Source organism: Trachemys scripta, chromosome 22 (genome assembly GCF_013100865.1).
Source record: "Trachemys scripta elegans isolate TJP31775 chromosome 22, CAS_Tse_1.0, whole genome shotgun sequence".
Lineage (NCBI taxonomy): Eukaryota > Metazoa > Chordata > Testudines > Emydidae > Trachemys > Trachemys scripta.
The window spans coordinates 6750575-6777168 of NC_048319.1; the positions used below are offsets into that span (position 1 = coordinate 6750575).

Genomic DNA, 26594 nt, shown 5'->3' on the forward strand with positions numbered 1-26594 from the left:
ACGATCCGATCGACTCCACCATCTCCCCAATGAAATGCTGTGGTTCTTGTTACTCTGTGTTCTCTCTCCTCCCGCTCCCCATCCCGGCTCGTTCCAGGTCTCTCTCTCTCACCCTCTCTGTGTCTGGGCTTAGCCACACATCACAAACCAGAGACCTCAGGGAGCCCGAACTAGTAACCGTCCCTGGCTTCCCAAACAAGGAGTTTCTCTTAGCTCCTGGCAGCCGCTCTGGGTCCCTTGGGCTTGCGGCAGAGTCAGGGAGCGCATATCTAGCTCTCCCACGATTCCCTTTCCATTCCTTTCTCTTTCTCTCCCTCGCTCCAGCTCAGAGCCCCTCGGTGGCAGAGACCTTGCACCCAGCCTTTACCGGGGTTCAGCAGTATGCAGGTACCTGTCCCCTTTTACGGCCCTCCTCTAGACTTCCCTTGTGTTCGCGTTCCATTGGATAACTGATTTGTTACGTCTCGTTGACCGCAGCCATGTATCCGACCACGACCATCACCCCGATAGCCCAGACCATCCCCCAGCCGCATCCCATCCTGCAGCAGCAGCAGCGAGAAGGTGAGGACTTGGGACAACGGGAAGCTCCGGTCTGGGGGCTGACACTCGTGGGATTCCCTTGGGGGAGCTGAGCCCCGTGGGCTCTGATCTCCCCCGTGGAGGGTGAGCAGGCTCCACACAGTGCCCCGGAGAAGCCCAACCCACGAGCCAGGGCTTGGCTTCAAAGCTGGCAGCGTTGGTGCCACCAAACCACGCCAGTTGCACAAGCCCCCTTCAGGAGTCGTCCCCGGTCACACGGGGCCTGATCCGCAGCCTGTGGAAGTCAGCGGCAAGCCTGGATCAGGCCCTTGATGAGAGGGAAGAGATGCACTCCATCTGGCATCAAACAGCCCCAGTGAAGATGGTAGAGCCGGGTGCTGCAAAGCAGTCTCTGCACTTCTTGGACTTTCCGGGCCCCCGGCCTGTCACTTTCAATAATGTGACCGGAAAGGGATGAGGATATTGTTATCACCCTGCACTGGCAGTGCAGTTACTGCTCTGCCCTGCCATGCCAAAGGTTCGAATCAGATTCCTGAGACTGGCATGCATAGCTGGGCCTGCATGGGGCAAGAGCCCCTGGCATCGCTCTACAGCGGCTCCTCCCGGCTCTTCTGGGAGCAGCGTTGGTGGATTCCCCCAGCCATCCCTGCTCAATGCAGCAGGCTCCATCAAGGGCCTGGGTCACTGCTTTAATCAGCCAGTTTGTAATCTGCAGGCTGCCTGGGACTAGTGGCTGAGTTGGCAGTGCCGGCTCAGCCCTTCCCCGGGGGTGTCCAGCGCAATCCTCGAGGTTTACCGTGTGGTCGTCTTTCAGATGGGACTTCAAATCCAAGGTCCAGACCTCGACAATGAGTCCCCAGGGCTCTCAACCCAGCGGCTTCCACCAGGGCTAAATTCATGCCAATGGAACAAACCCATCAGTGCCCGGCTCTGGCACATCACTGAAGGAGAGGTCCAGTGTCACCGGTGGGAACCGGGGGCTGTGATACCCAAAGCTGCTCTGCAGAACCCTGCAGTCGTGTGTTGTTCCCAGGGCACTGCTGGGATAAGTAGTTCGCAAACTGTGGCTGTGGGGGCAGCCCTCTGAGCGTCCCCTCTCCCTCCTCCGATCCAGAGCTTAGCCGGCGGTGAGAGCCGAGCAGGAGGGGCGTTTGGGAGCGGGAGGTGGCCCATCAGAGATTCTCTTACAAAGCTGTTCTCTGAGCTGACCCCGTTTCTTTCCCCTTTCCCTCGGGGGTTGTGCACACTTGTGTGTCCTGTCCCCTCCCACCCCCTCCCCGTCCCTGACTGCAGGTCCCGAAGGCTGCAACCTCTTCATCTACCACCTCCCTCAGGAGTTTGGAGACAACGAGCTGATGCAAATGTTCCTGCCCTTTGGCAACATTATCTCCTCCAAGGTGTTCATGGACCGAGCCACCAACCAGAGCAAGTGCTTTGGTAAGCAAGCCCCTTTTCCCGCAGCAGCAGGGGGCTCTGAGAGGCTGGATGAGACCGCAGTCATCTGGGGCACGAGGTGGGAAGGGGATGAACTCCCCTGGGGCATGGAGCGCTCTGATCTAGAGGCATTTGGGGCACTCCAAGTCCTGCACCTGATTCTGGGCAGGGCCGCCCAGAGCGGGGGGCAAGTGGGGCAATTTGCCCCAGGCCCCCACGAGAATATAGTATTCTATAGTATTGCAACTTTTCTTTATGGAAGGGGCCCCCGAAATTGCTTTGCCCCAGGCCCCCTGAATCCTTTGGGCAGCCCTGGTTCTGGGTGGAGTGGAGGCTAGAGCGGAAGTGTGAGAGAGTAGCTCAGCAACGTGTGTGTGTGTGTGTATGTGTGAGTGTGCGCGCGCGCGTACACACATGCGGACTGGGGCTGTGTATAGACTGGGTGTGTGCACACACTAAGGGATGTATGTGTATGAACTTATGGATGTGTGTGTGTGTGTGTGTGTGCGCACGCGCGTATGCACATGCGGACTGGGGCTGTGTATAGACTGGGTGTGTGCACACGCCAAGGGATGTATGTGTATGAACTTGTGGATGTGTCTGTGTATATACCAGGTAATTGATCGTGTGTGTGTGTGTGCGCGCCCACGCTATCACTGTAGGTACGTACATGCCCCTTCCCCCCAGCAATATGTCAGCACATCAGCCTAGAGGAGCCAGGGCGTGGTTCGTTTATAGGGGCTTGTTTCGGTTGCTATGGTTATTGGTGTGTGTGCTCGGGGTTTGTGCGTGAGTGTGAACCGGTGGAGGGGTGTCTGCTGCTGTGCGTGCACAGAATTTACGGCGGGGGGGCTGAGACTCGCACTGACTGTGGCTCGGAGGACGGTGACATCGGGGGGGGGCAGGGGGGTCTCTCCTCTCTGCTGGGAGCAGATTTCACCGTCTAGGCCCAGCTCCTGCGCCCGTTCTATCTGCTGCCATCACCAGCCGCCTCCTGCTACTGCACAGCAGCGTCCCTGGAACTTGGAGATCCTGGCTGCCGGGCATGCGGTTTCTCTCGGGCAGCAGAGGCTGATCCCAGGGAATAGCAGGGCAGAGACCTGGAGCTGGACTCTGTAGTCAATGGGGAGCCCATGCAGAGTGGACCCCGGGGTGCTCACCAGGCACGCTGCTGCCCTTTTCCCCCAGCTGGAGCGTTTCTTCAAGGCATGCGGCCTCATTCCTAGGTAGCCTGACTTTCAACAGTCAGGCCTGGAGAGCGCAAAGGTGCCGATCACTGTGGCAGAGCCTAAATCTAGTAGCCCGGGGCGCAGCCTTTCGCCCAGTCGCAGCTGGAAGGGGGATGTTTTCTACTGGCATGGCTGCCCTAGGGGGATGGATTTGGGCCAGTGCACCCCAGCAGTCCTGGTCAGACGCTGGGGCCTTAGATCCATGAGACACTGCGACCATCTCCGTCCCCCCGGTCTTCGTTCTGCAGGTTTTGTGAGCTTTGACAACCCGTCCAGTGCCCAGACTGCCATCCAGGCCATGAACGGCTTCCAGGTCGGAATGAAGAGGTTGAAGGTTCAGTTAAAACGACCCAAGGACGCCAGCCACCCCTACTGACAGTGTGTGAAGCCAGGATTCAGTGCTGCAGCACAGGTAAACCATCCGACCTCCTAGCGCCTGCTCCTCCACCCCGATCCACCTCCACCGCTGCCCTGTGGCTCTGCAGCTGAGAGAAGCAGCCCCCGTCCATCCTGACTGCCCTGCTGTAGAGCTAGGTATTAACCCTGAGAGATTGTTTTCAGGTGGGGCGCGTGACGTGGGCTTAGCCTGTGGAACAGTCTCCCAAGGTAAGTGATGGAAGCCACAACACTTGGGTCATTTAAAAATGGACTGAAGCATTCACTGGAGGGAACAATCCAGCTGTGTGGAGTAGACGGGGACCAAGGGTTCTTATGTCCTTATACAGCCAGAAAGACAAAGAGCTTCCATCTCTGCTCTCTGTGGACACTGGGACAATACATTAGGTTAGGCACAGGGGGCTGGGGTGATGCACCGCTTCTGCTGTTTAGTTTGGACGTGGTTTGAACTTCTGGGGGTGACAGCTTGTTTTTCTCCCCTTGGCTGGAGGGGGTTTGCTAGCTAGGGCACTGGTGGAAGGCTTTGGAGCACGTTTGCTTGGCATCAGGGACCCAGTGAATGCTGGTTTTTGCAGCCATTCCCCTGTGAGAAACTCTTCTCCCCAGGACGCTGCATTAGGAACTCTAGGGATGCCGCAGCTTCAGCAGGGACATGATTAGCGGAGGATGGACGTCAGCCACCACTCACGCCTGGCCATCCTCTCAGACTGGGCTTGGTACTTGCTTTGGGTGCCAGCGCAGATGCGTCCACTTGCACTAGTGTTACTGCAGCATTTGGGGCTGTCCCTCTCCAACACTCGCGTCAGATGTTTCTAATGGGTTGGGGCGATCTGTTTAACCCCCATCACAGAGCATGTTCCGGGCACTTCGTGCTGCCACAGGACTGAAGGCAGCGAAGCCGTCTTCGCTGGCAGCCAAACCAGTTCTCAGCCCAGCATCAGCCATACTCCTTCAGTGTGGGGGTCTCTGCCCCCAGTGTTCTAGTGGCTAGACCATGTATGAAGGCTTCTGAGTCTGGTACAACCTTTGAGCTAATGAAGCTGTCCCTTCAGCCCTCAGGGATCCAGTGGTGGTGGGTTCAGGGCCTTCAGACCGCTGAGCTGAGGGAAGGCTGTAGAGAACCCTAATAACATGGGGTCACTTTCATAGAATATCAGGGTTGGAAGGGACCTCAGGAGATCATCTAGTCTAACCCCCTGCTCAAAGCAGGGCCAACCCCCAGACAGATTTTTGCCCCAGATTCCTAAATGGCCCCCTCACGGATTGAACTCACAACCCTGGGTTTAGCAGGCCAATGCTCAAACCACTGAGCTATCCCTCCCCCAATGGAGGGGAAGGACAAGGAGAAGCCTTGGTGTTAACCTAGGGCCTCCTAACCTCCCACCCTCTTTTAATGCAGGCAAAGGAACCGTCCAGAGGAAGAAGAACTTCTGCTTCAAGCTGATTTCAGGAGAGGCCAGTAAATTTAAGAACTCTTTTGACACCGCCCCTTTCCGTCCCACCCTGCCCCCCACCCCGAAAACGTGACGCTCCGAAGAGAAGAGACGCTTTGGAAGGCTTGACATTGACCCAGCGGGAAGAGTCTTGTCACAACTGGCTACTGCCACCACCACCATTACTGGGGGAGGAGGGGGCCAGAGAAGTAGACACTCATGGGGACCAGGCTGCCTTCTGCTCGGGATAGGTGTGGAGTGCCGTGGACTAAGAAAACTTAATTGTTGCGTCTCTAGGTCACCACAGCAACTCACGGGATTTTGGCTTTCACCCTTTCATATATAAATATAAATATATATATAATATATATATATATATATATACAGTCTTCTATTTTTTTTAACGTAAATCACAGGACCAAACTTTTCCATTCAGAGACTCCCTCCTCCTCACCTCCAGAGGGGTTAGGAGCAAAAGGGTTACTGCTGGGACAGCACCTCCTCTACGGGGACTGCACAAGGGCCTGGACATTGTCAGAGGACGTGGCCACGGGGAGATCCTCTCTCCACTTGGTATTAGCAAGCGGTGAGGAGAGAGCGAACTATATACCTCCAGGAATGGGGTAAGGCCACCTCAAGATTCACTCACCCATCAACCTTAGCACCAGCTTGGTTAAGGCTGTTGAGAGCTCTCAGTCTTACTTCTTAGAGGGCTTCTGGAGACCAGGCTACGGGAATTTGGCTCTGAAGCCCATCGTGGGCACTCCTGGAATGGGAAATAAGGTACCTTTACCCTTCATCCCCGGCAACAGCAGACCTTCCCCGTGCTCAGCAAAGAACCCTTGACTTTCATCGTTCTCCATGGCAACAGGGAATTTTTCCCAACCTATCAAAGGCGAGCGCTGTAATCCTCCAGCAGAGAGATGGAAGCCTGAAATGGCCTACACGCTGCCTCCACGTTCCGGCTAGAACATAGAGCTCTTTATCAAGCGTTAGCATTTCCAAACCAAACATTCCATTGGCGACGATGTTTACTCCAGTTGATGACCTCTTATCCCCTCCGCAAGGCTTTTCAGAGCAGATGCACGGAGGATAACATTGTAAAAGAGGTTGTTTTGTTTTTTTCAGCATTCCTCCCCCTCCAAGGACAAATTATACAGTATGCAGCATATATAGATAGAACTATAGATATAGATACACTTAAGCACAGAACCCAGGTCCGAGCTTGGTTAATTGGAGCTCTCCTAAAGTAGGGATCGTATGGACAAGCAGCATCCATTTAACAACTTGAAAGAGTCCCTTTAAGGTTCTACCAAAATAAGTTTAAGCAAAAGAAAAAAACAACTTCTGAACAACTATTCCAGAGTTTGATAATGTGCGAAGAACATTCCTGTGCGTGTCTGCGTGCGTTTGTGTGTGTCTGCGCGTGTTTAAACAACATCAGCAGAGGGTTGGTGGGGAAAGACTGATGTAGCAGTTTTAGAAGAGAGCGCTGAGGACTAAGTTTCTCTTGGGACCTTCATAATCTGTCGTCATTCTCCAGATACCCATGTGCAGATGTTGCCCAGGCTCTTTAAGAAGGTACATTTGTGGCTCTTCACCAACCCTCGCTGTCTGATTCTGAGAGCACATGAGAGAGAGGATGAAGTATTGAAAGCTTGTGCGTTTCTATCGTCCATGTTTACTGATTGTAAATACCATTTTTATACTTAACATCTATTATGTACGTGATTTGTACGATGTTCTTTATTTCTGCTACAAGTGATTTCATGAAGTTTGAACTTTAATCAAATTTTGAACAAAAAAAGAATATTACCAACAAACAACAAAACGAAAAAAAAAAAAAAAAATAAGGACTTTGGAAATTTTAGGTTGAGCTGGTTTGAACTAAGTGTCTAAGATCAGTTTCTTCCATCACAGTTACCAATGTGACCGATCCGGTGTTGCAGGTGAGATTCAAGCTATGTCTTAATGTCAAACTCCTCGCTCTGGTCTAAAGAATCCGAAATTTATTTAATAAAAGTTTTACTTGTTAAGTAACTGGTTTTCGGCTGTTGGTTGTGTCCGTCGCCAAATGGTTGCTTGGGTTTGAAGACAGTCAGGAGGGCCCCAGATGAGGAAAGCGTTTAAATACAGGCTTAAGTCCATCCCGATTCAGCAAATCAGATGGAGATGTGATTCCCTCAGCCCAGGGAGACGTACCCGTGTTAGCTTTAGTGGAGCTAGTGCACTAAAGATAGCAGCGTGGCCGTGGCAGCAGGAGTGTTGTGACTTCTAAGCACCTACCTAAGACCTCAAACAGGCTCATACTTGAGCTGCCAGCCCAAGCCGCCAGGGCCACTCTGCTGTTTTTAGCACACTATCTTGATCAAAGCTAGCACATGCATGTCGCCCCCAAGCTGGGTATTACGTCAGCCAGCTGCAGTGGCATTAGACCCTTAAGCACCAGTCTACAGTCAAGCATGTACTTAAGTTCCCTCTGTATTCAGCAAGGCCTGTAGCCTTGGGAACGGACAGAAAGTAGGGTCCCATTCAGGCTATATGCCAGCAAATGTCCTTATAAACAGGCATCCCTAAAGGGCAGTAGCTCTCTAGGATGTTAGATGGCACCATCCCCATAATAGCTGCACACCGCCCAGCCCTGGTGAACGCTGCGAGACAGGGAGTGGCAGCATTTGTGTTTGAGAGCTGGGGACATGGAGGCCAGGCCCTGAACTGTCCATTCGCAACTCCCCGCGCTGTGCTTTAGCCACAGCATCACGCCAGCAAGCGGTTTCAGCCCCGGATCTAGGTGACTCGCTGAAGAGAGTTGGCCAGAAACGTACACTTTGGTCTGCAGCCTCTGAAAGCCAACCGCATCACACGCGCCCCCCGGCTCAGTGACCTACACCGATAAGCTACAGCAGCTACAAGGCAAATGGGTCTTCTCGCCCTCTTTTAATGTGTTAGTTACAAAGTACAGCTGTTTTATTTTTAACTGATTAGTTCCCACAGCAGCTCTGTAAATGAAATGGACCAGCCCTTCAGGACTCAAACTCGACGCTGGCCCATCTATTAACTTAGACCAGAATATCTGAGCTTGGCGAGAGAGAGAGAGAGAGAAAGCAATTTCAACCCTCCTCTGTTCTGTAGCATAAGGTAAGCAGGACTGTGGTCAGCCCAGGGCAGCAGGATCTTGTGTTCGATATTAGTTCAGTCCCAGTATGTTGCGTGTATGTTTCAATTTCCCCTTCTGAAAATGGAATGAACATTTATTTTCCAAGCAGGCCTGGTTTATAAAGTGCTTTGAGCTACTCCTATGAAAGGTGCTCAAGGAAAGCAAAGGTTTATGGGGAAATAAAGGCTCTGGCAGGCTAGCTTTTAATGTTTTCCCCTCAAAGTCATGGTGCTCCTGGCGGAGGTTTCCTAAGTGCTCTTACTGTTCTAGTTTACATTTAAACCATTGGAGACCGTTTTTCCAATCTCCAGGTGTTGCATTCAGAGGATGATTACAGTTTTGTGAGGCCCTGGGCCAGAGCAAGTGGGAGCCCCTCCCTACCCCTTCAGTCCCTTTCCCCCTCCCCCTCCTGCTCCTACCAGGGAAATGGGGTCAGGGCGTAGGAGCTTGCCCTGCCAGGGAGCGTGGTTGCAGCCTGGGGGCAGGAGCGCCAGGTGGGTGGACGGAGCGGGGCAAGCCCCCATGCCCTGCTCCTGCTCCCTGGCAGGAGTGCCGGATGGGAGGGGGGTCAGGGCATGGGGGTGCCCATTTTTCCAGGGCCCCCGGGCACGGGCTCTGTTGGCCCAGTGGCTAATCGACCACTGGCTGCATTGGTCAGTTATCTCACATCTACATGCCTTTGTTTACTGGAACGATCACTGAGGTCATAGGGGAGACTGAGGCTTTGGGTCTGAAGCACTGTGGAGGGCCTTAAGCAAAGAATTATTGCCAAGAGGGGCTGGACGCTTGTCCCGTACTGTCCAGGTCGAGCCCCAGCCCTGCTCTTGCATCTTCTAGAACAGGGCACTTTCTCTTGGTGGGGAGGGATAGCTCAGTGGTTTGAGTGTTGGCCTGCTAAACCCAGGGTTGTGAGTTCAATCCTTGAGGGGGCCGCTTGGGGATCTGGGGCAAAATCAGTACTTGGTCCTGCTAGTGAAGGCAGGTGGCTGGACTTGATGACCTTTCAAGGTCCCTTCCAGTTCTAGGAGATGGGATATCTCCATTCTTTTCTTTTTCTGTTGACAGTAACCACCTGAATAGAATCAAGGTAAAAAGAGAGGGAGGGAAAGTGGAGATTGGAGACCTAACGTGCAGCCCAGTCCAATACTCCACCCACTGGCTTGGGCACGATGGCCTCACACAGAGCCACAGCGCTAGGGCTGCAGCCCCAGGCCCAAGCAGAGGAAAAGGGGCCGCAAGAGGAGGCGAGCAAACGGAAGCAACACGCTGCCTGGTGCAGCAGAGCAGCTTGGGGCCGGCCCGCTTCATTCCCAGGCCAGCTCACCTAGCAAAACGGTTTGCTACCCTAGGCAGCAAGTGGGGCAGCAAGGGAGAGCCCAGTGCGGGGCAGGAGGGGTGAGCCATGCACCCCCCCAGGTCCGATCCTGCCCGAGACCATAGGTACGTACACAGGGCGGGCAGCCCCTCTCACCACCGCTGCTATTTCTGGTGCACCCGCTTGTGCGGAGCTACCGCAGGTACGTCGCAAATGGAGCTTGAGCCCCGGCGTCTGCTTAGCCTAGCCAAGATCACGCTGCAGCGGCCGGAGGGACATGCTGGCGGAGAGGAAAACTGGGCTGGGGGCTGCTAAAGGCCTCTGATGAATGACCAGGCTCCAAGCGTGAAGGCTGGTTCCTGCGGAGAAGGGAAGCTCTCACTCTGCCTTTCTTCTTGTGCCATTTGTTGCAGAGGGCATTACATCGACGCCTTTACATTGAGGGACCAGCAGCCCTTGTACCCGAGCACATTGGGGATCAGGCTGCAGGCTCAGGCAATTCGACTCCTTCCCTGCATACAGGCACGAGACTACGGACACTTTAAAAAACAGCGGTTTAATTAAAATAGAGGTTAAAAATGCTATGAACAGCTGGTTGGGGGGAGGTTTAGAAAGTCCACCGAGAACAGCAGCGTGGAGGAACACCAGTTGTACAGAACGTACAGACACTTTTACAGGCTGGAGAGCACAAATCTACACGTCTTAGCAGTGATAATAAGAGAAGCTGTTTCTTCAGGCTCGGCCGCTCCCACATCCATGAAGGGCTCTGTCTGGGCTCGGGCTAGTTGAAGCCACGGGGCGTGTGGGTCTGGCTAGCGTGACCATTTCACAGCTCTGCGGGAGGAACAGCGCGAGGCCCCTTCCTGCTCAAACCAGCAGCTTTCCTCAGGGGCATTGGAAAGGAGCCAGGTTTCACGGCGTAGTTTCCTGAGGCACGGGGCTATCTGCAGACAAGGCTTCTTAGTTGGCTTTGTTTCTACAGCCATCACTCTGGATTTGGAGCACAGAGGAAACCAGGGGCCAGTACCAGCCCCAGCCGTGTAGTATGGCCCCCCCAGTTTGCTCATCGTGGCACAGGGAAGCAGAGCGCTTGGTAAGAACCCCCAGTCAGCACGGGGTCAACCTAGGCGCACGGCCGCCATGAGATGGCAGAGAAATCCCTCGAAGGGCCACCCCTGGGGAAAGCTGGAGGAGGTTCTGACTGGAGGACAGGGTGGGGAAGCACCTCAGGGACAGAGAAGGGGCTGGTAAGCAGGTATTATGGATAGGGGCAGCAGTGCCCCCAGAGATGGCCAGTTGAGAGTCTGGCCAACCTACTAATCAGCAGCCCTGGCAAGCAAGAGCCAACGCTGGTCCCCGACTCTTGCTCACAAGGCAGGGGTGCAGCTGTAGTGTATGGGATTCAGTGGAGACCAGAACATCTGAGCAAGCCGCACTTTGCCTTCGGTTAGCAACAGAGACGGGGAGTCAGCTGGACCAAGCAGGCCGGCTTGGTGGGAGGAGAATTTGGACCTCCACTCTGCTCCAAGATTGGAAGGTGCCAGGGGCTTCTCTCTTCCTATATGGGGGCCCAATACTGACAAAAGGTCCACACTCATTAGCAGCACCAGAACAGCTTTAGGAAGGCAAGACCGCACCAGACTAACGAGGCAGCGGGCTGCCCAGGCCCGGGAGCGCCCGTGGCCATGTTAATAGTCTTGGAGACCGTATGCAACTTGAGTCTGCTGGGGTACAACGCCTTCAAGTCTTCCAAGGCCCCGTAAGCAGCCATGGAGAACTCAGGGTCCCCCGTGGTGAGCAGGTCGAAGACGCAGGACTGGAAATACACGTCCTCCACCTGCAGGATGTGGCGACACTGCTCGGTGGCCATCTCCACCGTGTAGGCCCGTCGGGAGCTGGGCCAGAGGGGGCTGGAGCTCCCCACATTCAGCCTGTGCTCCTGGATCAGCTCGTTCTTCGGGCAGCCGTGCAGACAGAGCTGGAGGCCGGCGCTCTCCTCCGAGAGGTTCAGGGTCTCCTCCGGCACACGGATGGCGAAGGTGAGGTAGCGGCCCACTTGGCGGATGATGACGGTGCTGCCGATGTAGTTGGCCTGGATCTCCACCTGGCCAGCGTCCGGCTTTTCCAGGATGCGCAGGCTGCTGGCGCCCTCCTGCCACCCTCCGGTTCTTGTGCCATCACTGAACGCCAGCGGCAGGTCCTCTGTGGTCGCCTGATAAACCTTCTGCTCCGTGCAGCCCTGGTAACTCTTAAAGATCAGCGTGATCTGCAGAGGAGACGGAAAGCAAGAAGATCAGCCTGGTGAAAACGCAGCCCGGTCCCCACCTCCCACTGCAGCTGTGTCCACTAGGGAAAGGCACCGGGTGACGTGGCCGCTCACAATGAGGCTTTGGGGATAGGTGCTGGAGCACCCACAGGAAAAAAATAGTGGGTGCTTAGCACCCACCGGTGGGCCCCACTGAGCAGCTCCTCCCTCTCCCCCACTCCAGTGCCTCCCACCCGACGAGGATCAGGGAGCCGGGGCCGGGAGCTGGGTCACGGCTCCAGGAAGGGGGGACATGGACAGGGATAAGGGGGCCGAGGTTGGGTGCAGAGCTATTGGGGAGGACATGGGCATGGGGCTGACTGCGGGGGCCAGGAGCAGAGCTGGGTGGCGCTCCCTTCCCGTCCCCCATGGGGCCTGGTCCCCAGCCATGCCCCCGCAAACATTTCTCCACCCCCCCACACTTTGGGGACCTCTGCCCTAAGCCATCTGTTCTCTACTTCCCAGTGACACATTCCACTGGAGCTGAAGCTTACCTCCCGCACTGTGTGTGCGGGTCGTGAGGAACCCAGGGGCCCCAGAACATCTATTCTGCTAGAGGCACCTTGGCTCAAGTCGTTTCAAACCTGGCAACCGGGCCCACAACCTTAAAGAGCCGCTCATAGCTGCAGCTCTCCTCTGGGCCCCACAACCCTCCGCTGGCACATCCAGGACGTGGTTCTACAGAGCACCGCGAGAGCTCATAAATCACAAAGTTCATTGTCGCTTCTAACTCCGACCTCGGCCGCCGTCAGAGCCGCCATCGCTTTTGGTAACCAGCGGGAAGTCAACCGGGCTGGTAGATGTCCACACAGCCTAAAGAGCGTTCACAAGGGCATGCTCAGCAGAAGGGGTAAGTGCGGGCAGAGGCTGACCCAAGCTGGGCTATCCCAGCCAACGTTGAGGTGTGGGGAAGGGAACTTCCCAAACTCTGCTGTGCCTCTTTTATGGTTAGAGACCGTCAACGTCCAGTGAGGCCAGCCCTGAACTCACTAGGGACAGCAGCTGTTTCAAGGCTCCTGCATGGGTTTAAATTGAGGTGACAAGAGGCCATCAGCACCGTGCCCTTGTCTGGCGGCAAGGAAAGCCAGGCGCCAGCCGGATACGCATACAGGACAGGATATTTGCCTTTGTCTCTCAACAAGGCCAGCGCATAGGTGGGGCCCTCTATTTTCCGTTTTTATTTTATTTTTCTCGGGAATGGATCAGTGTTTATTACCACCACCACAAAAACCAGGTGAAAATCAGGGCAAAAAACTATTAATAATTTTCTAGGTAAATATCGGGTTTTATTTTGGTGGGCCGAAAGACAGGGGGGTAGAAAGTATCTAGTAGATTAAGGTTTTGAATTCTGTTCATCAATGTGGGTTGCTGCAGAACTAAAACAGAACTCACTCAATACCACCTCTGTGTTTAAGGAAACAGTACATCTCTAATGCCCAACTAAAACTTTTCATTGTCTACACTACAAAGTTAAGTTGACTTTATGGAAGTCGACATTAAGCCTCCAATTGAAGTAAGTCGATCTTGCGTGTCCACAGAGTGCATCCTCACTAGCAGGGCTTGCATCGACGCATGGAGCACTGCATCATGAGTAGCTATCCCTCAGTGCATGTAGCCAAGTGGAATTTTGGGTTGGGCTTGCAATGCCTTATGGGACCAAAACATTGGCACGGGTGGTTAGGGGAACATCACGTTAACCTCCCGTGATGCGCTTACCTCCCTCCCTCCCAGAAATCAATGGCAAACAAACCAAGCCTTTTTCGCGAGCCTGGGTTATCCACGCGGACGCCATAGCACGATAAGCATGGACCCCACTCAGCTGTACTCTGTTGTTGTGAGTGCCTTATCCTGCAGTATTTACACAGCCGCCACACGGAACAACAATGCCACACAAGCAAACTTGCTGGAAGACCTAGAGCGAAGCAATTCACAGTTGCTGGTGCCAGTCACGCATCACCTTGACACAGTCGAGCACCGTTTCTGGGCCTGGGAAACAAGCACTGCCTGGTGAGACCGCATCGTTATTTGGCTATGGGATGACGAGGAGGGCTGTAGAACTTTCCAGTGCCTAAGGCCACTTTCCAGGAACTGCGTGAAGAGCGTTCCCCAGCCCTGAAACGCAGCAACAGTAAAATGAGAGCTGCTCTGACAGCGGAGAAGCGAGTGGCGATCGCTCTGTGGAAGCTTGCAATGCCAGACTGCTACCGGTCAGTGGGGAACCAATTCGGAGTGAGTAAATCTAATGTGGGATCTGTTGTGATCCAAGGTTGCAGGGCCATTAACAGACTTCTGCTAAGAAGGGTAGTGATTCTGGGCAACATACAGGACATAGTGGATGCTTTTGTCGCGATGGGGTTCCCTAACTTCTGTGGGGCGATAGAACACATGTCCCTATCTTGGCACCAGCCCACCTTGCCAAAGAGCACATAAACCAAAAAGGGGTACTTCTTAACAGTGTTGCAAGTGCTGGTGGATCACAGGGGCTATTTCACCAACATCAACATGGGACAGCCGGGAAAGGTGCATGACACAGACATCTTTAGGAACACAGGTCTGTTCAGAAAGCTGAAAGCAGGGACTTTCTTTCCAGACTGAAAAATAACCATTGGTGATGTTGAAATGCCAATCGTGAACCTGGGAGACCCAGCCTACTCCTTGCTTCCATGGCTCATGGAGCCTGGACAGCAGTAAGGACCAGTTCAACCATTGGCTGAGCAAGTGCAGAATGGTGGTGAAATGTACCTTTGGACGTTTAAAAGGTTGCTGGCGCTGTTTGCTTACTAGGTTAGACCTCAGTGAAAGCAATATCCCCATTGTTATTGCTTCCTGCTGTGTGCTCCATAATATCTGTGAAACAAAGGGAGAAAAGTTTCCCCCGGGGTGGGGAGGTTGAGGCAGATCACATGGCAGCCAATTTTGAGCAGCCAGACACCAGGGCACTAAGAAGAGCACATTAAGGGGCTCTGCGTCTCCCTGAGGCTTTGAAAACCAGTTTCAGCAGTGAGCCAGAGTAATGTGACACTTATCTGTGTTGTTCCTTAGCAAGCTGTCCTCTTCCTTGCACTTCCTCCCCTTTAAACTCCACCCCCATCAACCACCATGTGTTGAATGAATAAAGAGCCTTTTCTCCTCAATCCATTAAGTTTTATTATGCACACAAAACACACAGAGACAGCAAAGAAAAGTAAGAACCTAGGGCAAAAGGGCTGATAACACTGTGGGGGGGAGAAACAAGGAAAGCTTGCTTATAGATGCACTGCAACAACAATTAAAGGTGTGGGAATGGGCACCTTCTGGTCCTTGTACCCTCCTCTGGTGTTGAGTGCAAGGGATACAGAACACCCCACACGCACACATCTAACAGGACGTTTGGGGGAGGAGGATGTAGAACTGGGCGATGATGGCAGCAGGTTCAGCATTGGCTGCAGCGAGACTCTCGCATCCAGCTGCCTTTCATGAACCTCAACATGTCTGACTGCTCATTCATAATCCACAGCATCTCTTCCTGCATCCCTGTATGCTCTCCTGTCCTCCCTGTCCAGGTCCAGGTCCTCAGACAGTGCAATCCTCCATGCTCGGAGCTCCATCTTGTCACTCTCGGAGGCATGCGTTAACGCATTGAACACATCCTCCTGTGTCGTCTTTTTCTGCCTTCTAATCTGGGAAAGTCTCTGTCCCGGTGTGGAGAATGCACCAACTGACAAGGTTTCTGCTGCAAAGCACGAGGGTAGCATTGACGGTGCTTACAAGGTTTCTGGTGCAAGGTAAATGTTTTTGGTTTTAAATAAAAAACACCCATCATTCATTTCACTGCAAGCCACAATGGAATCTCAACCGCTGGCTATTGCAAGTGTCGGTTTGCTGCTCCAGCTTGGGCGAGTAAGGCCACAAGGCATGCGCAAGAGGCCTTGTGCTGCTGCTTTTGTGGGATCACAGGTTGGAACTTGAGAAAAGCCCCCTTTCTCCTAGCAACCTGGACAGTGCTTGAGGACAGGCACCAGGGTAAAGCCCTGCCAATAGTTTCTCTTCCCACCCCCCCCCCCCCACACACACACGAGGCACCGGGTTGGAGGGAAGGGAGACAAACAAGCTCCTCCCCCCCCCCCCAACCCCCCATGCTGCTTGCAATCCCCGGTGATCCCTTCCAACCACGGCACGTTTGGGAAAGCCTGGTTGTGTGACTCATTTCACCAAACAGGTGGTGGATTTCTTGCTGAATTATTTGTGGTTTAAGGGCTAGCATTGAAAGCTTCCCCCGTTCCCCCTAGGTGACCCTGTGCGATATCACTCTCCTGAGGGGAACAGAGGCGGCAAGGGAGCAGATGTTGAAAGCGTCTGGGTACAGACCTGGTCCTTATGCTGCCATGCTGTATGTTGCAATGATCCCAGCAGAGTTAATACTGGAGTGACGTGGGAAAGTGTCCTACCGTGGAGAATGCAAAAGGGCAGCCCTTCCCTGAAACCTTCTGTAAAGAATTGCAGAGTATCTCCATGGAGGACTCCCAGGCCATCCCCGTGCACATAAACCATCTGTTTTGGAGAGCACCCTCGGCATAGCTGGAGTGGCCACCGATACCCACTACACCTACTTTTTTGTTCAGATTAAACATAAAATATAATAGCATGTAACCCCTACAGTTTGACTGGAAACGTGGACTCACCAGGGGTGCCTTTCCCGGCATCACGCTCCGCTGCCAACTGGTCCTGTGAAGGGATGGGCTCCAGGGTTAAAAGCAGTTCTCAGCTGTCGGGGAAAATGGATCCTCCGCTTGCCTGCCTCCAGGGGCAGCTCTATGTATTTTGCTGCCCCAAGCACGGCGGGCAGGTGGCTTTCGGCAGCATGCCTGCGGGAGGTCCACCGATCCCGCACCTTTGGCGTACCTGCTGCCAAATTGCCGCTGAAGCCACGGGACCGGCGGACCTCCCGCAGGCATGCCGCTGAAGGCTCCCTGACTGCCGCCCCCACAGCGACCGGCAGGCTGCCCCCCCGCGGCTTGCCGCCCCAGGCACACGCTTGGTGCGCTGGTGCCTGGAGCTGCCCCTGCCTGCCTCATATTCTCCACCTCCTCTTCCTCGTCAACAATGTCCTCCTCGTTGTTGCTCGAGGTCACCCGGGGCTCCTGGCAGGTATCCATGGAGCATTTTGGGGAGCGATGGGGTCGCCGCTGAGAATTGCATGCAGCTCCTCATAGAAGCGGCATGTCTGTGGGGCAAAACCAGAATGACTGTTGGCCTCCCTTGTCTTCTGGTACACTTACCGAAGCTCCTTTACTTTCACGCAGCGCTGCTGTGTGTCCCTGGTGTAGCCCTTCTCCCCCATGCGATCTTGGCACAGACGGCAGCGTTTCTTCTGCTGGATTGAGCTCTGCCCACACAGACTTCTCCCCCACACAGCAATAAGACCCACCACCTCCTACGTGCTCCACGCTGGAGCACGTTTGCGGCCTTGAGCCTCCATGATCAGCTGTGCTGGCGAGCTCTCCATGCTGATCAAACAGGAAATGAACATTCAAAAAGTTCCCAGGGCTTTAACAGGGGAGCGACTGTTTCCTGTGTAACGTGCAGTGGAGTTGAAAGTGCAGTCCAGGACGGTCACAGCAGAGCACTGTGGGACACCGCCCGGAGGCCAATTCATTTGAATTACACAAGGCCATGTCGACCTGCAGCTGTCGAATCAAGCGCTACGCCTCTCACAGAGGTGGAGTACAGAAGTTGACTTAGGTCGGCAGAAGGGACTCAGTAATGTAGACACATACATTATTAGATTGACTTAATGTAGCTTATGTCGACCTAAGTTTGTAGTGTAGACCCGACGTGTACTATTAGCCTATAAATATTTACATTTAATAATTGGGCCACACCATTTGCAGCACATACTTCATTCTTTTCTCCTGTTTTTTTTTTTTTTTTTTAAAAAAGCTTTCGAATACTTCCTTCTGTTCTGCAACGTATTCTCAGACACATTTTCATTTTCTTCCCATTTCAGTGTGTCAAATCTTTAAACCGTTATCTGCTAACAGCTGGAGATGTGTACATGGCAGGCGTGACATTCATCAGTACCTTCAGATGCACACACACCTCAGAGATTGCGTGCAGGCCTGTTTGTTTATTGTGTGCATCTTCTAGACTAATGCATAGTCTTATTTCAACAGGCAGCTTTGCATATACACACAGACTAATGTATTATCTTAATACATAGATCTCATGCAAGGTATCGTACGTTCCTAATAAAACCAGTTATTTTGTATATATTTGAATGATACAAAAGTAGGGTGAAAAATCAGAAAAAAAACCCTGAATAATACTTTCTGTAAAACCCGGGTAAAAATCGGTTTAAACTGAAAACAAAGGGGCTTACGCATGGGGTAGGCAGGTAAGGACAAGTGCCCTGAAGGTTTCAGCACGGCACACTGTTCTCAAACTCCAGCCCGGGGCAGCCTATGGTCTCAACCTGGGTGTGCCAAGTTGCTGCTCCCACCTCTTATTATTTGTGTCTCCGTAGCATCTAGGAACGCCAGCCATGGGCCGGCACCCTTCTGTGCTAGGCTCTGTACAAACAGAACTGCCAGTCCTGTTCTGTCCATTCCCTCCGGGACACCTGGCACTGGCCACTGTCAGAAGACAGGATACTGGGCTAGATGGACCTTTGGTGTGACCCAGTATGGCCGTTCTTATGTTCTTTCAGTCCTCTCCCAAAGCACTTACAATCTAAGCCCCACTTCCTCCTGGTTCTAGACCCATCCCCGGCTCATGGTTTCCAGAGACTCTGACCAACTAAACTAGAGAGAATCCTTCTTTCCTGCTACTCCACGCAGCACTTTTTCCCCTCTCCCTTTGTGTGGGGGAGATGGGGCTTCTTTGGTGTATGTTCACCCATTACCGGCTGTGCAGCTGAAACAATCTGCAAAGGAGGGGATGTCAACACACAGGATGGCAGAAATAAGCAGTCTAGGATATTGGGGGTGGGGAGGTAGGTGGGGGCCTCGGTCACCCACAGAGGGAAATCAGTCCTTATGAACAGAAAGCCCTACCAGCAGCATGAAGAACCGAACAGCTGATGTACAAAAGGGGGGGCTGTAAGTAAGCCCTGCACTGTAACTGGTTTATTTTCCCCCCTCACCTCCGAAGGGCCAGTTCCCGGGAGCCACGCCCTGCAGACGTGGCAGGGAAGATGGAGACTCAAGACTGAAGGGAAGGTGGATTGGAAAGACACAGTCCTCAGTGAGGCACCTGAGAACCACAGCCTTGCCCCAGGCTGCCCACCTATCTAGCTGCCCCCCTCCAACGGCTTTCGCTAGGGAGCATGCCCTGACCTCCCCTCCTGTCCTACAACACCAGAACCATTGTCTCCGATGCTCCCCTGCAGCAGAACACCGGCTGCTAGGTGAGCATTAGCCTTGATGATGAAGACCCGTCCTTCCTTAGCTGTGCTAGCCACAAGGAGAACGAGCGTAGCAGGGACCACACAGGGTGCTCGGCCGGTTAAAGCTGGACCCAGAACGCAGGCGGACGGCCCCTAATCTAAATCAACCGCCAAGAAGCTGAAGCACAGAGGGGGAAAAAACCCTCCCAGCTTCCCTCAACTGGAGAAGACCCAGGAGGAAACAGGAGGGGAGCCCCTCTGAGCGAGCACCCAACACCCAGGCTTCAAAGTTGTGGCACTGACAGGAGGCCCTGCCATGAGGCGGGTGGAGGAGCAGCTGAGGGGGTGCCCAGGTGCACGGTCACAGCTGCAAAACAGAACAGAGTCCCCCAGGCTCACAAGCTCAGCTGGGTAGCAGGCCCCTTCCCGAGACCAAAATACACGTCACCCCAGCAGCAGGAGACCCAAAGGGAGGTCAGGACGGAGGGTGTGGGCCAAGCACCTGCAGAGTTGGCATGTAATGAGCACCAGAGAAGGAGCCGCGAGCCTCAGCAGCGATAGGAAGGCAGGAGGGGGCCGGACGGGAATACAGAGAGGAGAAGATCTGCTAAAAGGGAGGCAGAAACCAACCGGGGGCGGGTAGAGGGAAAGCCCCCAGGAGAACTAAAGCAGCAGTGACCTAGAAAAGCCAACGCACTGAACGATGGGAAGGAAAGTGAGGGAAGTGGGCGGGGCAGAAGAGGGATTGAAAAAAAAAGGAGGTGGCCTCACAGATAGCCACTGCAGGCGTCTCAGTGTCCAGGAGCCAGTGAGTTCTACTGGCTGGACCAAAGCCAGACAAACCGGGAAGAGAAGCTCTTGGTTTGCCCAATACAGGGAGGAAATGATGCATAGGCAGGAGCAGACCGCTCATTTGCCTGTCAGATAGGAGACACTGAGCGGTAACGTGGCCTAGCGGACTGATCACAGGGCTGGGAGCCAGGAGAGCTTCACTGCCGTCTCTCTAGCTCTGCCCTGGCCATCTCGTTCCCTGCCTGGCTAGTGACAGCTATTGCACTTACAAAGAATCAGAGACTATCAGAGTTGGAAGGGACCTCAGGAGGTCATCTAGTCCCACCCCCTGCTCAAAGCAGGACCAATCCCCAGACAGATTTTTGCCCCAGATCCCTAAATGGCCCCCTCAAGGATTGAACTCACAACCCTGGGTTTAGCAGGCCAATGCTCAAACCATTGAGCTATCCCTCCTCCCCCCCTTAAAAATAAAATGGACACATCGCATAAAGTGCCAGCACTGCTGTCAAACTTGTCCTAGGCGCACAGGGGCTGATTTGAAAGGGATTTGGGTGTTGCTGGGCTGAGCAGATCAATGCTCACCTCCTAGGAAGCTTGCCACCCAATGGCATTTTTGGCCCCGAGTTAGGCATCTCCATGCCACCGTTGTGCCTTATAAAGGGGTTGTAAAGATACAACCCTCTCTAATGCTTCACTCTGCTTACCCCGGCTAGTGCTACTGAAAACAGCTGGTCACCGAACAGGTAACAGCCCAGAGGGGGCTGATAACAGCCTCCAGTTAAACTACAAGAGCAGGGCAAAGGTAGCCGGAGAGCCCGGGAAGCCACAGACGCCGAGGAGCACAATTCAGAGCTGCTGGTCTAGTCTGTGGAACAGGCGACCCTTCCTGCATAAAGCTACCAACTCCTGACACACTAATGCAAGGGGTAGAATGGCGCAGGGCCTCGGTGTATTGGAAATGGGCCGTGGGTCTCAACCAGGGGCTCAGGGCCCCCTGGGGGGCCGTGAGCAGGTTTCAGGGGGTCCGCCAAGCAGGGCCAGTGTTAGACTTGCTGGGCCTAAGCCCTGCCGCCCAAGGTTGAAGCCCGGGGCCCTGAGCCCTGCCACGGGCTGAAGCAGAAGCCTGAGCAACTTAGCTTCATCGGGCACCCTATGGCGTGGGCCCGCGGGCAACTGCTCCGCTTGCTACCCCTTAACGCCGGCCCTGGCTTTTTATAACTAGTTGTGGCACAGGTGGGAGGTGGAATTTTTAATCACATGTTGAGGGGGGAGGGGTCTCAGAAAGAAAAAAGGTTGAGAACCCCTGGTTTAAGCCTGGGTCTAATCCCAGACTGGCGAGCAGAGTTTAGGTCGTTACCATCAGACGCATGCAGGGCACATGACCCAAGTGAATGGCTTTATTCCTAGAACGCTGGTTTGCTCATCACAAAACCCGCCACCTCCCACACCCGGATATTCGCCACGACCACAGCCCCTGGTGCTGGTGCTTTAGATCACGCAGCAAGGCCGAGAAGCCTGCAAGGCCAAGGAAAGACGCTTGCATGGTTAATGCTGGTGCCGTACCCTTCCATCAGATCAAAGAGGGAACCTGCAGTATGTCAGGTTGTCAGTCCAACACTGCCCACATGCACGAATTAACACTTCTAGAAACAAGATAGAAAACGGTGGTTGTTGGGATTTTCATACTGAAGCTCTGGGATATCGTAGCAACGAGCAGATACTCTTGCAGATGCAGCTAGACAATCCAGCAGTCACACACAGCGTTGGAGATAAAGCCAGTTTCGATCAAGAAGGGATCTTAGCTGGGACACTGGAGTCAATCATACTTTGCCCTGAGCCCATCTGTCCTCTGGTGATCTCAAAGAACTTCACAGAAGGGTTGTCTCAGATTAACAGGCCCACATTCACACCCCAAGTCAGTGCCTGAGCTGAGAACAGAGTCCTACTCTACAGCATGACCCGAAAGAGGGTCCTGACAGGGGCTCTCTTCTAGTCCAGTTCTGCTAATGCGCTCATCGGTGCAGATCTGAACAGCTGCCAGTGGTATACTAAGAAACATGAGCAACATCTGTCACAAATCACAATTCCTCTGCCTTCCAGTAGGTCCTTGACTGTCTTTCTGTAGGAGGGGAGGAGAAGGATGTAGGCCAAGGGGTTTTTAAACAATGATTTTTAATCTTCCACCTGGAGTATTGCCAAAGCCACCCGCCTCCAACCAGGCTGGAAGAAAAGCTTTTCACCCTCAAGACCTGAACTGTACAGAGGGTTTGGGGCTACACAGAGCCCTCTCACCTCCTCAGCTCCTGCTCAGATGTGCTGCCTCTCCTCCCTAGACTTCGTCCAACTCCAGAGATCTCAAAACAAAACTCAATTGGAAACAGATTCACTTTTCCCATCCCTCACTTAAAGCCCTGAAGTGAAGCCAGCTTTGCCTGAAGGTTTGGGAACCGGTCCTGAGTTTGTCGCAAAACTCAGCAGGTTTGGGGCGCTTACACACGGAAGGGTTGCACAGCCCTGCTATGGAGGCAGGCCCTCAACATCCCCCGGGGTCCGAGGGCACCATCTGAACCTCTAATGCCGTCCTGTAATTACAGAAGACCATGGTAACATGACAGACCTGCGAGAAAGGTACAGAACAAACACACACAATTCTAAGCCCCCATCTAGGAGAGGCGGTTTCCTAAGTACACTCTGAAATTCACTTCCTCCGATGACCACAAGGGGGTAGCAGATGATCACAGCAACTTAGTCCCTCCTAACAGAAGCTATTAAGGAGAAGGGTAGGGAGTTGGGTGGGGGTTTGGTTTTTGTTTTGTTTTTTTAAAAAGGGGTCTGATTACCTTGCTGGTGGCAGTGGCGCTGGATCCCAGAACAACTGGGACGTTGGTGACCTGGACCGACAGGTACTGATTGTCTATTAGCGGCCAAGCGCCCTCGACTTTACACGTCTGAAACTCATCTTTAAAGGTCCTTAAATGAGGATCCCCAAATAATCCACAGTGGGCAAATTTCTTCTGAAAGCCAGATCTGCTCTCGTAGTTGCACAGCTCTGAAACCAGAGGGTCCGGTGTGCCGGGGGCTTTCGCCGAGGAAGTCGGCCCATCGCTGGAGCAGTTGTGCTGCGGAAAGAGTTCCTTGATTCGGAAGACGGCCGAGTGATACACCAGGTCTCCCCGGCAGGATTTGGCTGTCTTTCTGGTGCACACGGAGTACGCCCGCAAGGCAATGCAATAATCCACGTCCAGCGGCGTCTCTTCCGGCAAGGCATGGGTAGGAGATGTGGCAGCCACGTAGTCTGCATTGCAGCGCTGGATTCGGCACTGCTGGCCACGCACTGCAAGGAGAAAAGGATATTCTGATCAACAGCAAACATTTGACGGATGTCAATGATCCGCCCACTAACTAGCAACTAGAGAGGTAGGATCTGCCCTAAGCACAAGTCATATAAAGATGGATCTTTCCCCCTCCCGATACTGCAATGAAAGCTCCTATCCGGGGGCTTAAAAAAAGTCCTATAGATAGAGAAAACAGAGGCCAAACTCTTCATGACAGCTTGACTGAGATATAGATGCTACCTACTGGCTGTTGTGACCCATCAACGCCTTGCACTTAAGATAGCACTCCATCTCCACAGCACTTTACCAACCAGGGCCATCACAATTCTCCAGAGACAGACAAGTATTAAGTCAAGAGTTCAGTATCACCAGCATTTTCTTGTGTTTTTTTATTAACTAAATCCCCCTCTCTCTAAGGCAGGGCAGAGCAAAAAAATAACCACGGTTAAAACATTTTTACAGAGTGAAAATAAAGGAGCGGGGTTACTTTTGCAGAAAAATAGGTGTTGTGCATTACATGGATGTTACACAAGCTACAACGTACTACAAACATAGGTAAGACAGCATCAGGCGGTTCAATGCAATGACATGTATATGAAAAGCAAATGCAAACTATACAAAAGTGGCAAAACTATCACTGACATTTACCAGCCAAGTCACAAGATCGACTGCCTGCTTTTGCCATTAGGAAGAGGGGGGGGAAAAAAAAAATCATGATTTACTTGTTATTCAAAATAAAGTTCCACGCCTCAAGTGAACAGAATTTTGAAAGGCTTGTTTATATCCACCCACATTTTGTCAAGTGTGTAACAATCTGCAAGAGGTCTAGACTACGGTTATTCTTCCTAGAAATATCACCGCACTGTGTGTATGTGTTGTGTTCTTATACACACACAATGCTACACAGTTTGCTACCCTGAACCAGCCCACAAATGTTAAAGGACAAAACACGGGAGTTATTAAATTCATCCAGTATCCTCCCCGGAGGCAAATATCAGCAATGCAGCAATTTTAGACCCAGCATGCAAATCTGTACTGATTAGCTGTAGATCTTAAACACACAATATCCACCTCCCTGGCAGCATCTCACAGCCATGTGTGAACATACTGCGGTCACGGGTTTAGCTAGGGTTTACATTAAGGCACAAAACAGTTCTCCCTCCAACTCAGGGAAAAGAAGAAAAGTTACTTTCTATAGTTGGGCTTCTTGGCAATTAGAATAATGAACTAAGGACGGCGCATGGGAGTTAAGATTCCTGAGTTCTATTCCCAATTCTGCCTCCGTCTTGTCTGCTCTTGGAGGGTGGGGGGGGGGGGAAAATCACCCAGGCTGAAGTTTTCAAAGTCACCCACTAATTTTGGATGCCCGCTTGGAGCCTGCCTTTCTGAACCGCTGAGCACCCCTAACTTCCAATGAACTCAGTAACGGCATTGGGTGCTCAGCACCTCAGAAGTCAGGCCCTGGGCATCTCCAGCGGAGCACCCCAGAACTGACGCACCCCAAATTAGTGCACATTTGATATTTTTGACTTTTGCCTCCATCTGGAAAATAGGGAGAATTATCCACCTTCTTAAGTGCTCTGAGCCGCATGTGAAATCTGCTAGGAGGGAACGCGAGTCGTTCACTGCATTCCCCACCTTTATGCCTCGTTTACACTTCGACAGCTTCCACAATTCATTGTCTTTTAATGTTTCTGCTCAGCATCTTGTGCAGTTTTTTGCTTAAAATCCAATACTAAAGAGAGACGCTTCACTCCAATGGCCTAGGGATTTTCCTAGTTACAGCAACTGAGGAAACAGTTGACATCTGTTCTAAAACGACACCACCTTAGACAGCGTCACAAAGATACAATGACCTCCACTAAGAACATATTTCCCCCTCTCACTTTAGGTTTAAACCAAACCTTAATGCTTTGTAAAGAACAAAGTTAGTACATCTTCCACACGCACACCCCCTTTGCGGGGTAGAGGGGCCCAGCCCTGCTTCCACATCATTATTCTTCACACAGGACGCAAACCCTCTACCTACTAGGCTGTATTTCATGCTTAGCTAGCAGAAATCCCCTGCAACAGCAGGGGTTATCAGGCAGATCATTCCTCTGCCTACCAGGAATGGCAGTGCTCACACGCCCATGGGTGACAGAATTGGGCACAGAAAGCAGGGAGGGCTGGGAAAGCCCACACCTCCCAGTTGGACCTTCAAGCCCCAGGAGGTTTTGTGGGTGAGTGCCTTGGGGTCTGGAGAAGCAGGCAATGGAGAGGACAGCGCCGTGCAGCCCCTGCCAGGGAAGGGGGTCCCCAGCCCAGGAGATGGAGAGGGAGCCGACCCAGCCCTCCTTGGGCCGCTGTCCCTGGCTGGCCCGCCGGCAGCAGAAAGGCGCCTCTGTGCTCCAGGCAGCCGCCTTGTTTGCTTTGGCAGGAGCTGCACGTTCGCTCCTCATAGAAAAAACAAACCTCCCAGAAAAGGCTCGTCCACCCCCACAACACGCACACGCAGGAGGGCCCGCCAGCTAAGCTGAGCATCCAGGCTCCTCCTTAGCACACCCCACAGAGGGGCCCCCAACTCCGGCACACCCTGAAGCCCCCCCAATAAGGCATGTGTTTTGGGACCCCCGCTTCCAACTATGCTGCCACCACCGAGGGGCGCCCAGCAGGGATCCCAGCTCCCAGAGAGAGGGGTCCCCAAAAGAGACAGCCAACTGGGGACGCCCTCATCCTCTCCCACTAGACATGTGCTCTGGGCTCTCCCTTTCCCCATGGGGCCCCTCAGTCAAGGCACATGGTCTGGTGCTCCCTGCAGCCCCCCCAAATGAGATACCTGCCTGGGTACCCCCTGACCCAAGGCAGGGGCACCCCATCTCCCCTTTTACACCCCCCGCCCATCTCCGGCTGCTCCCATCAGCTGACTCCCCCCAGCCCCTCCCCTGAGTTTCTATTCCAGCTCCGACCCTGTCCTCCCCAGCTCAGCTCCTCTCCAGTTACCCAGCACAGCTCCCCCCTTCCCTCCAGCCTCCCCAGCCCAGCTCCCCCCTTCCCTCCTCCACCTGCTCCAGTCCAGCTCTCAGCATTCCCAGCCCGGGTCCCCCATTCCCCCAACCCAGATCCCCTCAGTCCAGCTCCCCCCAACATCCCCAGCCGGGGTTCCCCTGTCCCCCTCTACCACTCCCAGTACAGCTCCCCACATCCCCTCTCCCCCCAGCATCCCCAGTCCAGCACCCCCACCATCCCCAATCCAGCTCCCCCAGCATCCCCGGTCTGGCTTCCCCCTTCCCACTCCGGGTCCCCCCTCATCCCC

The 26594-nt window shown here is 53.4% G+C and overlaps 2 protein-coding genes across 4 annotated transcripts in view; one reads left to right on the forward strand and one right to left on the reverse strand.

Moving 5' to 3' along the window:
• Window positions 1-7072, forward strand: part of CELF5 (CUGBP Elav-like family member 5) — a 57711-nt gene extending 50639 nt beyond the window's left edge. For all 3 annotated transcript variants that reach the window (XM_034755344.1, XM_034755346.1, XM_034755345.1), the window contains 5 exons: window positions 325-387; window positions 478-561; window positions 1834-1977; window positions 3452-3615; window positions 4999-7072. In XM_034755344.1, the coding sequence (XP_034611235.1) occupies window positions 325-387; window positions 478-561; window positions 1834-1977; window positions 3452-3579 (419 nt within the window). In that variant the 3' untranslated portion in view covers window positions 3580-3615; window positions 4999-7072. The remainder of the gene's footprint in view (window positions 1-324; window positions 388-477; window positions 562-1833; window positions 1978-3451; window positions 3616-4998) is intronic.
• A 2969-nt stretch (window positions 7073-10041) lies between these two features.
• Window positions 10042-26594, reverse strand: part of LOC117869012 (repulsive guidance molecule A-like) — a 17179-nt gene continuing 626 nt past the window's right edge. The window contains exons 2-3 of the mRNA XM_034755471.1: window positions 22805-23298; window positions 10042-11770 (exon numbers count right to left, since the gene is read on the reverse strand). Coding sequence (XP_034611362.1) covers window positions 11102-11770; window positions 22805-23298 — 1163 coding nt within the window. The 3' untranslated portion in view covers window positions 10042-11101. The remainder of the gene's footprint in view (window positions 11771-22804; window positions 23299-26594) is intronic.